Source organism: Podarcis liolepis (assembly GCF_965112155.1).
Source record: "Podarcis liolepis genome assembly, chromosome: 9".
Classification (NCBI taxonomy): Eukaryota; Metazoa; Chordata; class Lepidosauria; order Squamata; family Lacertidae; genus Podarcis; species Podarcis liolepis.
In genome coordinates this window covers 66,531,594-66,548,007 of record NC_139564.1, presented here as the reverse complement: position 1 = coordinate 66,548,007, position 16,414 = coordinate 66,531,594, and the positions used below count along the sequence as shown (strand labels likewise).

Here is a 16,414-nt window from a genome sequence, read left to right as displayed (position 1 = left end):
GAAAGAATTAAAAATCGTGATTGGTGCCAAGGACATTGGAATAATTGCTTTTTGACGTTTCTTCCACCTCATGCTTGCCATGGGAAGTTAGTGCAGTGCTCTGCTGGTCCTGTTTGTGGCAATCACACAATGTTGCTTTTATACACCCACCATGCCACACCTAACCCAAACCCCGAGAAAATGAGAGAAAGAGGGAGAGATGTTATCTAATAACAACAGGCAACATTCCCCACTGGGGGGGGGGGAGGGGAGACCCAAGATGGGCAGCCGCATACCTCTTATGCGCACACAGAGCACATGGGGAGCGGGTGGTGCTGTGGTCTAAAAAACTGAGCCTCTTGGGCTTGCTAATCAGAAGGTCAGCGGTTTGAATCCCCGCAACAGAGTGATCTCCCATTGCTCTGTCCCAGCTCCTGCCAACCTAGTAGTTCGAAAGCACACCTGTGCAAGTAGATAAATAGGTACCACTGCAGCGGGAAGCTAAGTGGCGTTTCCATGTGCTCTGGTTTCCATCACGGTGTTTCGTTGCACCAGAAGCAGTTTAGTCCTGCTGGCCACATGACCCTCAGCCTGAAAGCAAGATGAGCGCCGCAACCCCATAGTGACCTTTGCCTGGACTTAACCGTCTAGGGGTCCTTTACCTTTACCTCTTTTTTTTTTACACCGAGCACATGCATGTATTCAGAGCACAGATGTATCTCCCTATGCGACTCACAAACATGCATTTCACAGATCTAACACCTTCTCTTTGTCTCACACGCCACAAATGCACACATAGCTCCCCCTTCTCTCTCACACACAGGCCACACATAGATCTCTTCCTCTCTGTCCAGATGTACCTCTCTCCCTAGGAGACCTCACATGTATACCTTCTTTTCTCTGTCATTCGCACAGACAACATATAGATTTCTCCCTCCCACCAAATGCCACAAAATACTGTATTTTTCGCTCTATAGGACGCGCCGGACCATAGGACGCACCGGACGATAGTAGGGGGAGAACAGGGGAAAAAAATTCTCCCCCTCTCTGCTCAGCGCCCCTTCAGCAAAGCGGTAGGAGAAACGGAGCCCCTTCCATTTCTCCTCTCGCTTCGCTGAAGGGGCGCTGCGCAGAGAGGGAAAATGTGCAGCGCCTCTCCAGCGAAGCGAGGCCTGGAGAGCAAGAGTGATCGGTGTGCACCGACCCCTCTCGCTCTCCAGGCTTCAGGCGGCTATCCGCAAGCCTTCGGAGTGCAGTGGGAACTCGTGCTGCACTCTGAAGGCTTGCGGATAGCTGCCTGAAGCCCCCGGAGCGCAGTGGGTGTTCGCTTTGCACTCCGGGGGCTTCAGGCGACTTCATTGAAAGCAACGCGAAGCCCCCAGAGCGCGGGGGGAGCGCTCCCTCTGTGCTTCGGAGGCTTCGCATTGCTGTCGCTGAAGTCAAGGAGCCTGCATTCGCTCCATAAGATGCACACACATTTCTCCTTAATTTTTGAAAGGGAAAAAGTGCATCTTATAGAGCGAAAAATACGGTACATCTCTTCCTCTCTCGCACATAGCCCCTCCTTCAGAAAAAGGCCTTCCCTCGGGCAGAGGAAGCACCTGCCACCAGTTCCACATCGATGGCAGACAACAGCAGCCTGAGTGTGTGAGGATACCACTGCTCCCCCCAACCTTTTTTTAAAAAAAACAAAAAATCCAACAAAAAAAACCCCAGCATGGAGTGAAAGAGGTACTTGTGGCTGGCTGGCAGGCAGTGGCAGCCTGAGTTTGCAGGAACATCCCCAGCCACTTCCCCCATATCTCCAGCTAGCATGGGATGAAGGAGGCACCTGCTCCTTTTAAGAAGGCGGTGGCAGCCACTCCCAAAGCATATGATGATAGCTTCATTGCTCCTCCCCCCTTGAACTTTTTTGTTTTTTTTAAGTAAGTCCCAGGGCAGGCAAAGGCTAGCAGGCAGCAGTGGCAGCCCAAGCGAAGATTTTGGTACTCCTTTCTGGAATATTTTGTCAGAAAAATCTACTGGCTGCACCAATAAACACTGCACATCAACCTTTTTCTCGGCGCCACGTGTTTTCTACTTCTGCTGCAGTTAATCTTAGGCATGATTAGTGAAAACAAGCCAGCTTAATTTAACTTGGTTTGACCCTTTCAGGATTACAGTGACTCTTCTTTAAGACACACGTGCAGACAGGTTGCCAGGAGAGAGAGGGGAAAAAATTATGCTGAGCACTAACCATACTTAAGATTAACTGCAGTTTGTAATTATTTTTTTTAACTTCGACAAACTGGTCGACCTAAAATGGAAGTGGAAGTTTCTGAACTCACAGAGCTATGCTGGAGGGGAGCGTATGGCCTCATGGCTTGTTGCAGCTTGTGTAGCACTAAACCCTGGTTTAGCATTGTATCCAAATCAGCCCAGTCTTGTTAGATGATCTATCTCTTTAACTCATGTACAACTGCATTTTTTTTAGGACCGCCTCACAACTGGATGAAAGATTTCATCCTCACCATTTCTATAGTGATCGGCGTCGGGGGCTGCTGGTTTGCATATACCCAGAACAAGACTTCGAAAGAGCATATGACAAAAATGATGAAAGATTTAGAAAGCCTTCAAACGGCAGAACAAAGTCTGTGCGATTTGCAAGAGAGGTACGTGAAAAATAGACAATACTTTAGGGTGTTCAAAGTCCTTATGACAGCCTTGAAAGGACATTTAGTGTGAAAATATTGCAGGACTTTGCCTGTTCCACATAGTGAATTCATGGTTTAGGTGATGTATGAAGAGGAGACTACTCAAGTTACATTTAGCCACTAAGCTACACCAGCATTCCTGTTAATGTATGAGTTCTGATGTTCTTCACAAATTTGAATATATTCGCATTATTATTATTATTATTATTATTATTATTATTATTATTATTATTATTATTTATTGAGTTTATATACTGCCGTATACCCGGAGGTCTCAGGGCGGTTCGCAGAAAAGATCACAACATATATAATCAGAATAAAAACAACAACCCAATAATACCCCGCCTCTGAAAAGGGCCACATTTTAAAAAGGGCATAGGATGTAAATCGGATCAACCAAAGGCCTGGATAAAAAGGAACGTTTTTGCCTGGCGCCTAAAGGTGTATAATGAAGGCACCAGACAAACTTCCCCATAGAGAGCATTCCACGGACGGGGAGCCACTGCAGAGAAGGCCCTGTTCTTGTGTTGCCACCCTCCAGACCTCTCGAGGAGGAGGCACATGAAGGAGGGCCTCAGAAGACGATCTCAGGGTCTGGGAAGGTTCATATGGAAAGAGGCGGTCCTTGAGGTATTGTGATCCTGAGCCTTAGCATCGTAACTTGACAGTAAACATAACTTAAGTTTGTTGAGAGAGACAGGTAACCCTCTGGTGTTCTTTTGTCACATATTGAGAGGTTTTGTGACATGTCGCTTGGCGATACCACAGAGTAGCTTAAATTATTTGTCCAATCAATTGAGGCATGAACGGAACTGAACAAACACTATTAACTTGTGGAAAAAAATGTCTACTTTGAAGGCTTGAAAAAGCACAGGAGGAAAATCGGACTGTTGCTGTGGAAAAGCAAAACCTGGAGCGCAAGATGATGGATGAAATCAGCGACGCAAAACGGGAAGCGTGTCGGCTGAGAGAGTTGAGGGAAGGAGCTGAATGTGAACTCAGCAGGCTTAAATATGCAGAAGAGGAGCTGGTGCAGGTATTTGCAAATAAAATCTACTATCTCAGCCCACGCAGAGTCGTACCTTTTCCAGCCACTTAATGACACTGTAGCACCGGAGCAAGGGACACGATGAAATCATAAATCAGAGAAGCAAACTGAGATCAATTCCAGAAAGGGACTTTAGACATACAAAGCTGAAACTGGGAGAGAAATGGGTGTAACAATCAGTAGAAGGAAAGAGTCAGAACTGGGGTCTTTGAGCTGCACACTGTAGGTGCCTAGCTTCATCAAGTGATGCTGACACAAAACCCCACACATACGCTAAGTAGAATTAGAAGCATTGCCACCCAACCCCACTCCACTCACCATGTCCTCCTCCCCCTCTTTCCCTCTTTTTTCTTCCACACCATTAGGAATATCCCTCCTCATATCATATTCCAAGGAGAGCTGAGTTTGCAGCTCTGCATCTATACACTTATAAGTTCCTCTGGTAGCCCTCTATACACTTTGGAGTAACAGGGACACGGGTGGCCCTGTAGGTTAAACCACAAAGCCTAGGACTTGCCAATCAGAAGGCTGGCAGTTCAATTCCCCGCGACAGGGTGAGCTCCTGTTGCTTGGTCCCTGCTCCTGCCAGCCTAGCAGTTCAAAAGCATGTCAAAGTGCAAGTAGATAAATAGGTACTGCTCAGGTGGGAAGGTAAATGGCGTTTCTGTGCGCTGCTCTGGTTCGCCAGAAGCGGCTTAGTCATGCTGGCCACATGACCCGGAAGCTGTACGCCAGTTCCCTTGGCCAATAAAGCGAGATGAGCGCCGCAACCCCAGAGTCTGCCACGACTGGACCTAATGGTCAGGGGCCCCTTTACCTTTGGAGTAACAGCTTGGCTCCACACGCAGCTCCCCCACTCTCGCTCTGTTTTTCTCTCTCTTTCAAACTAACTGGCACACACTCACAGACTTTAATCTCCCCCTCCCCAGTTGCATTAGCATCACCCAAGGCTTAACCTGCACTTCCTAGCAATCCTGATGCAGCTGAAATTGTCACCTCATTGCTCTTCAGCATTGCAGGAACACGAATCTTTTCCCCACGGTGCAGCTGATGACTGAGCAGTGTGGAAAGTGGGCGTGTCTCCTGGAGGCTTGGGGGCTACACCCGTGGGTGCCCAAGGGCTGTATGCAGGCTGCGGATCATCCACATGTAGTCTAAAGAAATAATAGGGAAAGAAAACTGAAACACCGCATTTGTTCAAGAACACTGATAGGGCTTATGTTCATAATTTTATTGAATTTCCTGTTTTACATTTTAGAATATTCATTTAAACAACCTTAAAATATCAGTGACTTATCTTCTCTTTCCATGGTTCATTTTAAATCCCTGGATATTTTATATAAACTGAACCATCTGATATTCCACTATTGGATCTATCAAAACATATTTACGCTGTTGAATTTATCTTAATGCTGCCCACGTTTTCAAATAAACACAATTTTCCTCCATATATTCAGTTAACCAGTCCTCTTTAAACGTTCTCTTATTCTTTGTGTTAGGTCTGCAAGTTGTGCATATTCCATCAGTTTAAGTTGCCATTTTTCTTTGGTATGATAGGGCTTATGTTCAAGGGGGTCTTACCCAGAGAAATTAATCATATGAGTTTTAATTTATTCATCCTGCAATTAAAGCAATATAAATTTGTATAAATAAAAGCAATAATCCTGAAAAGAAGAAAGTGTGCCTTTGGTACTAAGATGATGCAAACACTACAGTAGCCAACACCTTAAATAAGGCTTTTTCCTCTTTTGCATGAGTAAACAAATGCCTCTTTAAATATGGGGTCCACCACCTATAATTTCTGCATGTACTGGTGTTTTTAAATTAACTAAATCCTGAGAAATTCTGAAGTCTTCTATCTGGAACATCTTAAAAAATCTATTTTAGTTGATTAATCAATTAATCAACCATATTATATAGTAATACTCAGTGACTCATCGTTGATGCAAAGTGTTAAGGGGCAAAAGCTGTTTTAAAAATATTTTTACACTTCAGGCTTAGGTGTCTCAATATCTTTGCATATTTCTTCTGGCTCTTAGGTCCGCATGGCCTTAAAAAAGGCCGAGAAGGAGTTTGAACTGAGAAGCAATTGGTCTGTTCCTGATGCGCTGCAGAAATGGCTTCAGCTCACGCACGAAGTGGAAGTGCAGTACTACAACATTAAGAGACAAAATGCAGAAATGCAATTGGCAATTGCCAAGGATGAGGTATTGTTCATTTTTGAGTCCTCGCAATCAAAAGCAGTGTGTACTCTGTTGATTTCATCACTGAACTAATACAATTCGGGATGTGGGATTGCAACTAGATGTATGTCTGTGTACCCTTGCCTCCTGCAAGTTTAAGTTTTGAGCAAAAAGGACAGTTACAATTCTTGTCTCATTTTTGTCTCATTTTTTTCCTGCTATTGTATCGCCACCCTCCTAAGAGCTGTGTCCCAGGCTGCTGCTACTCTATTCTAGCCTGCCCACAGTTTTCTGAGTTCAGCCCAGCTTTAAATGTTTTACATTTTATAACTTTGTTCTTTGGCTTAAAGTCCAGGATAGATACCCTTTGAGGCAGCAAACATAAGTTACTCAGATTAACGCAATATCTGCAAATTGTATTTAAAGGCAGTTCATAAAGCATTTTAATAAAAGAAATAAATGAATGCTAATCTCACCTTAAAAAGACACTTTTAGCATGCCTCTTGTTTGGGGGTGTTGCATAGTTGTGGAGTTACCTGTTGAGAATACCTTTGACTATGCCCCTAGCTGTTCTCGCTTATGTAAAGATGGGAAACCTTTGGGAGTTTTTGTTCTATTTTAGAGATTGTGATAGGACAGCATGTCTCTTTGGATATGCTATTCCCAGGTCACTGTAGTTTTCTTCTTCTTTTTCTTCCCCTCCTCCTCCTCCTCCTCCTCCTCCTCCTTTGGTGATCACTTGTAGCCAAGTAAGATTTTCTTCCATAAACACGGTTTTAACAGTGAGTCCATAAGTGACTGTGGAGGTCAATTCTGGATCCATGCGTCCTTCCACAGTGCGGACATAGGTTTCCAGGCAGGAGTTCATCATGGTGAGGGTTTGCCAAGTGTGCCTTCCTCTTAGCACGTTTCTTCCTTTTGTTCTGAGTTTGAACATCTTCAAACCTTTGGTAAAGGCTGTTCTCCAGCTGGAGCGCTTTCAGGCCAGTGTTTCCCAGTTGCCGGTGTTTATACTACATTTTTTTTAGATTTGCCAAACTATAGTTTGACTCACTATAGTTTAACCTCATAACGTTTCCCAATCATATTAACTAGATAAAAAAAGGTATATATTCCTCTTTACCCATTGCATTGTATATGTAAACTTGGCTTCATATTTGTCCTTTAATAATAGGCAGAAAAGATTAAGAAAAAGAGAAGTACAGTCTTTGGGACATTACATGTTGCACACAGCTCTTCTCTCGATGAAGTGGACCACAAGATTCTGGAAGCAAAGTAAGAGAACTGCCTAGTGGGTGATGCCCCTTGTGCTCAATGCATAAATTGGTTGATACTGTAGTGCTCAATATTTTAATGTTAAGATTTTTATTTTTTTTAATTGGGATGCTGGTGGCGCTGTGGTCTAAACCACTGAGCCTCTTGGGCTTGGTGATCAGAAGGTCGGCAGTTCGAATCCCCGTGACCGGGTGAGCTCCCTTGGTCTGTCCCTGCTCCTGCCAACCTAGCAGTTCAAAAGCACACCAGTGCAAGTAGATAAATAGGTACCGCTGTGGCAGGAAGGTAAACGGCGTTTACATGCGCTGCTCTGGTTTCTGCCACTGTGTCCTGCCGTGCCAGAAGCGGTTTAGTCCTGCTGGCCACATGACCTTCAAAGCTGTCTATGGACAAACGCTGGCTCCCTCGGCCTGAAAGCAAAATGAGCGCCACAACCCCATAGTTGCCTTTGACTGTATTCAACTGTCCAGGGGTCCTTTACCTTTTTTTTACCTTTTAATGTGGGCTGCATTTTAAATTGAAAATATCAGATTCTATAACGTAACTGTTTGTTTGTAGCTCCCGAAGAACGATAGTACTGTATACATGAATATGGCTGATCATAAATATCCCCAAATGCATAATTTGGAGAGGAAACCCCCACCCCCAACAAACACAAACTTCTGTTGTTTCCTAGGAAAGCACTTTCTGAATTAACCACTTGTTTGAGAGAGCGACTCTACCGATGGCAGCAGATTGAGAAGATCTGTGGCTTCCAGATAGCACATAACTCAGGATTACCGAGTCTGACTTCATCACTTTACTCTGATCATAGTTGGGTGGTAATGCCGCGAGTTTCCATCCCACCGTATCCAATTGCCGGGGGTGTAGATGACCTTGACGAAGACACTCCTCCTATCGTTTCTCAGTTTCATGGTATGTGGTAGTATATCTAAGAAGACATTGAATGCCTGGCGATACACAGGAGTTTGGCAAATAACCACAACCACAACCTACTAGTGAGCTAGTAGGAGAGCACATTCCTTTGTACATAGCAGGAAGCTAGTTAATGGATTCGTTAGAACCATTTGAGTTGAGCAGTCCAGTCTGGCTTGTCCAGATTGGATTCTTCCTGGTAAATCCCCTTTAGTTCCCTCTTAAAAACAATAATGACGCAACAGTCTTCTTTTAGAAAGTAATGATAAGGTTTACTTACATTCAGTTACATCCCACATAATGGACAGTATTATTTGAAACTGAGAGTCAATTATATTTATGGGAATGAAAAATAAGCTGGGAGGGAACCTTTTGAAAACAAAACAAAACATGTTCTTCCAGGAAGGAAGCAGAGAAGGTGTGCTCTCTTTTAGTCGAGTCCAGCTCTTCCCATTTAAAAGGCAGAGGGGAAATGGGACTCTGGAGGCTTGCTTCCTGGAAAGTGCCAGAAGCTTTCCCCTCCCAGCCGCTAGTTTCCCCCAAAAGAGAAAAGAACAGCCACACGCTCAGGGTTTCAAATTTTAGCACTGTGCTTCTTTGTGCACAGTGTGGTGCTTAAAGAGCTGCTTTCTCTCTCGCAGGCAGCCTCGAAATGCTGGCTTTGTGGATGGAGCTCTCTCCTTCCTGCTTTTGTAGGAAATAAAAGAAAGGCTTCTCATTTGGAAGTTGCAACAGAAAGCTGCTTGTTGGGCGCTCTTGTTTCTGGGAAGCCTGAAAGGGGAGAGTGTCTCAGAGATTAAGAGTCTTACTAGGGTTCTGCTGTGCAGAGGAGGGCATTTTTAATGCTGTTCCTTTTAAACTTCATTTTCACAGCTGATTGTAGACATCTTTTCTTCAAAACCTGTATCACATTCCCCCCACCCAACTTTTCATTTCTATGGCTGGCAAAACAATTGTTTCCCTCTACTGCCGCCCTAACCTTTTGAGATTCTGAGGGCTGTGTGATTTTACTGATAAAGCCTTTTAAAAAAAAACCAACCCACTCTGCTTCTGATCTGCAGCAGTTGAAAATTATTTTGGTTTGGTTTACATCTGATGTAATTGCTGATATTTGCAGAGAGCGACATCATCTTCTTCTTTGGCAGTCACTTGTACCCGAGTAAAATGGTCTTCCATAAACGTGGTCTTAACAATCTGTCCATAAATGGCTGTGGAGGCCAATTCTGGATCCACATGTCCTTCCATAGTGTGGACATAGGTTTTCCAGGCAGGAGTTGATCACTGTGAGGGTTTGCCAAACGTGCCTTCCTCTTAGCTCATTCCTCCCTTTTGTCCTGAGTTCGAGTGTCTTCAAAGTCCATGACACCTTTGATAAAGGCTGTTCTCCAATTAGAGCACTCACAGGCCAGTGATTCCCAGTTGTCAGTGTTTATACTACATTTTTTTAGATTTGCCTTGAGAGCGTTTTTAAATCTCTCTTGCTATCCACGGACATTACATTTAGCATTATTAGGTTGGGAATAGAGTACAGTAGTTGCTTTGGAAAATGATAATTGGGCATCCACACAACATGACCAGTTCGACAAAGTTGATGTTGAAGAACCATTGCTTCGACACTGGTGATCTTTGCTTCTTCTAGTACACTGGCATTAGTTCGCCTGTCTTCCCAAGTTATATGTAAAAATTTTCGGAGACACCGTTGATGGAATCTTTCGAGGAGTTGGAGATTGTGTTTATAAGTGGTCCATGTTTCACAAGCGTACAGGAAAGTTGGTAGTACAATAGCTTTGTAAACAAGCATTTTGGTTTACCTGCAAATGTCCCAGTCCTCAAACACTCTGAGCTTCTGTTGGGAGAAAGCTGCACTCACAGAGCATACCACAACTGTGATCAGGTTGATCTGGGCCTGAACAATATCCTGAAGTCCCATGATCTAATCAGCAACACTCTTCAACTGGACAGTCATTCAATTTTGAAGTTGTTTTTTGGTTCACATTTTAACTGTTTTCCACGGCTCCTTTGATACTGTTTCAGATATCATAGGTAACCTAAGGCTCATTTCATAGATAGAGTTTTTCATGGTGGACACTCTTGCTAAAGCTTTTAATAAATAAACCTTTAAAAATAATAGATGATGATCATAGAATTCCTCTCCATCCATCCCACTGATCATAATCATTTAGTGAGATGTTACAGATTCCTGTTAAATATTTGAGTCAGGTGTTGCTGCCAACATCATAAGTTTGTGACTTCCCTTGTGACCTTCTCCAGTAAGACTTCAAAATGATAACCGAGCCTTCTGTGAAATTCCGTCAAGTGGAGGTCATTTTTACACCTGCCTTGCCCTTGCCTGTCTCTTTTGCTGATGTATTTTAAGTATGGATTAATAGGAAGGAAGGAAGGATATATTATTCAAGATTAAAATGAAGTCTATGGTTGCTGCTGCTTCTACTCAAAATCATTTGTGGGCTCGTGCAGATAGGACCATTTGCAAATTCTGCCTGCCTGCAACAGAGTAATGGCTCGGTTGATAACTTAGAGCAGCTGGTTGATTTTTGAATAACATTGTTTTGTCGTTCTCAGGGTCCGTGGTGAAAACGAGCACCTTAGCAAGGAGCAGTAGCATGTGTCGCTCCCGGCGAAGCGTCATGCCGTCGTCTCCGCAGTCGCAACACACAGCACAGACACCGCATCCTCCACATGCCCAAGCTACTTTGCACTCTGCAGATCCAGACATCCTTTCCGTGTCCAGCTGCCCCGCTGCTTACCGTACAGAAGAGGAGGAAGAGGCAATTTACTTCACTGCTGACAAGCAATGGTATGGGCACTGGGGACGCTAGTGTGACGGTTTCGGTTAGAGCTAGTTCCATGAAGTCTCTTATGTGCCCTCGCTGTCCAGACTTGGACACACCAGAAGGATTTGCAAAGGATCTTTTCCGTTTAGATCTGGAAGATTGCGATAAGACTGTTAACTCCCCTGTGCCCTCTGTGGTATGCAAGATGCAAGGTATTCAGGGCTTGAAATGCAGATTTAATGTGCCCTTAGAGACTCGTCTGTTACAGCAGGCAGGCGGCTACACTTGGCACCGTCTACAAGGGCATTCCCAACATAAAAGCTGCTAACAGAGATCTGACCTTGAGGTGATGAAGTCATGGCTGACAATGAAGCCAGTGGAGGAGACTGTTTCTTGTGGTGCCAGGGCCATCTTTGGTTAGCAGAGTCTCTGTGCAGTGAACTGCTTGATGCCTTGTTTTGAAGAAATATGGTGGGGGGGGGGTGAACAGTTAAACAATTTTAGAATTTTATGAATCCTGGGGAGGGTCAGATAAACAAGAATTGAGTTGGCTGTTTTAAAAAAATCATTTTAGTGCAGAAGGAGTAGATTGATTGTTTCCACATACCTTAGGAGCCGAACGCCTTGCGAGCCGAATGTTTTGACTCCCAAACGCTGCAAACCCAGAAGTGAGTGTTCCAGTTTGTGGACGCTCTTTGGACCCTGAACGTCCGACACGGGAAATAACCTGTTTCATGATGAGCTTTGCCATTTGCAGTTTTTGTTTCCACTGCTGACAAGTAAAAGTTGTGTGTGTGTTTGTGTGTAAACTCAGGATTTGGAAGATTTAATGAAGTAGGTAATTTGATTATTGACAGAGGGATAGATAGATAGATAGATAGATAGATAGATAGATAGATAGATAGATAGATTCTTAAATGGAACAGTCTGACACCTTACAATTGTCTCCTCTTTGCTGCAGGGAAGTACAAGATACAGTTTCTGAATGTGACTCCTTAAATTCTTCTGGAAGGAAACAATCTCCTCCTTCGAGCCTTGAAATATATCAACCTTTGTCACCTCAGAAAATATCACGAGAGGAACTCTCATTGGAAGAGTCGTCTACTGGAGACTCTTCTTCCCTGACGGCCGATATTTCCAGGGGTTCCCCTGACTGTGTTGGCATGACGGAAACTAAAAGTATGATCTTCAGTCCCGCAAACAAGGTGTACAATGGCATTCTGGAGAAGTCGTGCAGCATGAACCAGCTCTCCAGCAGTGCTCCCGTCCCCAAGCCTCGCCACACCTCTTGTTCCTCCACCAGCAGCGAAAGCAAAACGGGTCACGAAACCTCGGCTGTCCCTCGGATAAGTAGCACCCCACAGGACCTCTGCCAGAACGGAGAGCGAAACAAAAAGGCCTCCAAAATAAAAAGCCTCTTTAAGAAGAAGTCAAAGTGAGGCTGCCGGAGGAAAATGCGCAATTGTGGCATCGTTAGACTTGTTGTTTTCTTTTTTCTTTTTCTTTTTTAAATTAAGAATGTAGTTTTCTTTGTTTTCTGGGCTTGGATGGCGCAGCAGGAAAACCTCTTAGGTCAATTCCTCTTCTGTTTTAAATGACTTTATGGTAAAGTTGTGCCAGCTGTCAATGAAAAATTTTAATTTCAAGACAGTTTACAGTCATTTGTCTATTTATTTCTGCTTTTTTTTTTAGTTTATATAAAAACGCCATTTTTTTAAAAAAAAACCACAACACTTTAACACAAGCTTTAACGGACTAGTAAGCCTGTCTGGGCTTGCCAAAGTTTTTTCTTGTTTACTGAAGCATCTTCTTATCTTTCCACAGAAGCTATGGCATTTGCATTACTGGACATCAGTAACTTTTAATGAAGTAAAACTACTTAAATTGCACTACTGTTTTCCTGACTGGAAAGTATCTTTGCAAGTGAAACTGTTTAGACTTGTAAAATGATGGAAGAGATGGGTTTGTTCATGGTTATTTTTTAAAATTGTTTTTAATGTAGAAGCTAGCATTTCTAACAATTGATTTCTGGAACTGGAACCTCGTTTCGCCAACATAATGCTTCTTTAAATGCATTTATTAACCTAATGGGTTGGGTCCTGTTGTAAAAAATCATGTTTATCCAGGGCTTTCACTGTGATTTTACTGCATTGCACAGGCTGAATGGTTAAAAAAAAAGACTTATTATAAAAAGAAGAGGCTCCTGATTCCATTCTCAAATGACAAAATTCAAAACTTGATTTTGAAGGACTTTTTAAGACATTCACAACCTTAAAACTGGGATAGGGACAAATGTGGGCACTTGTTTACATACTTTGACAGACGACGGATGTTTGATTTGTGAATATTTGTACTGTGGCAAAGATAATAAATTGAAAATATTATTGTGAATTGACTTGTTCTGATTTTAGCCATTCCAGTCCAACCCCCCTCCCCAAATTCTTGCTTGTCAGAGGTAATGGCCTGCCACGACTGGTACTTGCCGTTATATTGTGGATGCCTGTATTTCATTTTATATATTTTATTAGAGTGAGCATAAGTATTAATAACACTTAACCCTATTATTGGGCACAGTCAGTTTTGAAGCAAATTGTCAGTCGAGCATGTTTACTTTTGCAGCAAGTCCCCCCCGATTCGGCTGGATGTCATGCCAAACTGCTACACAAATAAGCCTTGTGCTTTGTACACTTTCTCTTCCCCTCTTCTTGTTTGCCGTTGATTCATTTAATTTGTTCTTCTTTTAGCATAAACCAAATGCTACACCAGAACATTGCTACTTGCACCTTCCGCTTTTCGAGACCAAGTTAGTTTGAAGCCGGTTCACAATCCTAATTTGGAGGGAACGCATGAACATTGAGGTCATTCACATAGCACCAAATCGTTGTTTGCTATTAAGTAGGAATCAGCCGCCCAGGTTCAGTAGGTCTTCCTACCCTGTTACACCTCTTGGTTCTAGTATAAAATCCTATGTATTTGCTTTAACAAGGTTGGGATCACACATGTACATGTATGTGTAAAGGTAAAGGACCCCTGGACGGTTAAGTCCAGTCAAAGGCGACTATGGGGTTGTGGTGCTCATCCCACTTTTAGGCCGAGGGAGCCGGCGTTTGTCCACAGACAGCTTTCTGGGTCATGTGGCCAGCAGGACTAAACCGCTTCTGGTGCAACGGGACATTGTGACAGAAACCAGAGCGCACGGAAACGCCATTTACCTTCCCACTGCAGCAGTACCTATTTATCTACTTGCCCTGGCGTGCTTTCGAGCTGCTAGGTGGGCAGGAGCTGGGACAGAGCAATGGGAGCTCACTCCATCACGGGGATTTAAACCGCTGACTGGGAAGCCCAAGAGGCTCAGTGGTTTAGACCACAGCGCCACCCACACCTGCATGTATGTGTAATAGCTGATGATCAGCAACTGTGGGTAAATGACTTGGCAGCTTGGATGTGTGAATGGACTATTATTAAAAAAGCATTGTGTTTGCAAGTTATTTGAAAGTTCTGTATGTGGTGTTATAATTACAATAACCCTTTCAGATGTGATGGGTGATTTTGCAGGCAAGTGATGAACATACACGTGTAATTCACCTCTCTATGCATGTGTCAGGGACGCGGGTGGTGCTGTGGGTAAAACCTCAGCGCCTAGGACTTGCCGATCGCATGGTCGGCGGTTTGAATCCCCGCGGCGGGGTGAGTTCCCGTCGTTCGGTCCCAGCTCCTGCCCACCTAGCAGTTCGAAAGCACTCTTAAGTGCAAGTAGATAAATAGGTACCGCTTTATAGCGGGAAGGTAAACGGTGTTTCCGTGTGCTGCGCTGGTGCAGGCTCGCCATAGCAGCTTCGTCACGCTGGCCACGTGACCCAGAAGTGTCTCCGGACAGCGCTGGCCCCCGGCCTCTTAAGCGAGATGGGCGTGCAACCCCAGAGTCGGACACGACTGGCCCGTACGGGCAGGGGTACCTTTACCTTTACATGCACATGTCAGATTTGTATGATCTTATGCTGCTAGCTTAATGTAATTTTTAAGGGCCAGATGTAATTTTGTGTGTTAACTTAAAACTAACAATATTGCTGTGCGATGTCATATTATTATTATTATTATTATTATTATTATTATTTATTTATTTATTTATTATTATTTTATATACTGCTTTAAACCACGGGTCTCAAGATATAAAATCACAAAATACCTAATAAAAATAAAAACAACCCAGTAGCCCCCCCAAAAAAAAACATTTTAAAAGGGCATAGGATGTAAATTGGATCAACCAAAGGCCTGGTTAAAAAGGAACGCTTTTGGCTGGTGCCTAAAGGTGCATAATGAAGGCACCAGGCAAACTTCCCTGGGGAGAGCATTCCATAGACGGGGAGCCACTGCAGAGAAGGCCCCGTTCTCGTGTTACCACCCTTCGAACCTCTCAAGGAGGGGGCACACGAAGGAGGGCCTCCAAAGATGATCTCAGGGTCCGGGTCGGTTCATATGGAAGGAGGTTGTCCTTGAGGTATTGCGGTCCTGGGCAATTTAAGGCTTTATAGGGAAAAACCACCACTTTGAATTGGGCCTGGAAACTAATTGGTAGCCAGTGCAATCGGACCAAGATGGGTGCAATATGCTCAAACCGTCTTGCTCTGGTGAGCAACCTGGCCACTGAATTCTGCACCAGCTGAAGTTTCCAAACCGTCTTCAGAGGCAGCCCTAGGTATAACACATAGCAGTAATCTAACCTTGAGGTTACCAGAGCCTAGACAACAGTAGTTAGGCTATCCCTGCCCAGATAGGGGTACAGCTGGGCCACCAGTTGAAGATCTTAGAATCTAAAACTGAGGGGAGATTCAGAAGGCAAGCTTTCAGATAAACGCAGCCAATCTTTATGTTCAGCAAGCTTTTATCTTTTTGTTTGAAGTTACAGTTCAGTAACAAAGGCAGCTTTCACAATGAAATAGTGGCTGGTTGTACAAAGCCATCACCATTTTGATATCGGTCAAATAACAGTCTCTTAATCTTGAAGAGTGTAGATTGAGAATTTTGTGGAAGCAAACCCTTCCCAATTCCTCTCTACTTAGCAAGTACAAAAGACATTTGTAAGAAATATCCACATATTTCTTCACAGTGGCAATGGGACACAGTCTCAATAGTCATCGGAGATTGGGGGGGGGGGGTCCAAGTGTTGGCCGACATTCATTTGCATAACTGCATAGGAGAATCCGTTCCAGCTCAACGATCTTGCTGGTAGGTAACCTTTCATGAAGGGCTTCCCTTTGCTTGGTATTTGTATTCATTTTCCTGCTATAATGCCATTATACAGAACTTTTCAGGGAGGTGGGAAGATCTGGAAGATCAGAGGCCTCTCAAATTGAATCTTCCCCCAGTCCTTTTAGTTGCCTTGTCCCTGCCATGTGTTGCATGTGTATGACATGTGTTGCAACCTGGAGATTCCTCCCCTTACCTTTAAATCTATTGTGGAATCAAGAGTCGATGCAGTTGCAACTTTTTATTCTCCCAGTCCTGCAATCTTACCCACCACCAACA

The 16,414-nt window shown here is 43.9% G+C and overlaps 1 protein-coding gene across 2 annotated transcripts in view; it reads left to right on the top strand.

Moving 5' to 3' along the window:
- Positions 1-13,279, top strand: part of STIM2 (stromal interaction molecule 2) — a 73,707-nt gene extending 60,428 nt beyond the window's left edge. For both annotated transcript variants that reach the window (XM_083459891.1, XM_083459892.1), the window contains 7 exons: positions 2,453-2,630; positions 3,531-3,708; positions 5,760-5,927; positions 7,078-7,178; positions 7,855-8,093; positions 10,677-10,911; positions 11,850-13,279. In XM_083459891.1, the coding sequence (XP_083316017.1) occupies positions 2,453-2,630; positions 3,531-3,708; positions 5,760-5,927; positions 7,078-7,178; positions 7,855-8,093; positions 10,677-10,911; positions 11,850-12,327 (1,577 nt within the window). In that variant the 3' untranslated portion in view covers positions 12,328-13,279. The remainder of the gene's footprint in view (positions 1-2,452; positions 2,631-3,530; positions 3,709-5,759; positions 5,928-7,077; positions 7,179-7,854; positions 8,094-10,676; positions 10,912-11,849) is intronic.
- Positions 13,280-16,414: the final 3,135 nt, after the last annotated feature.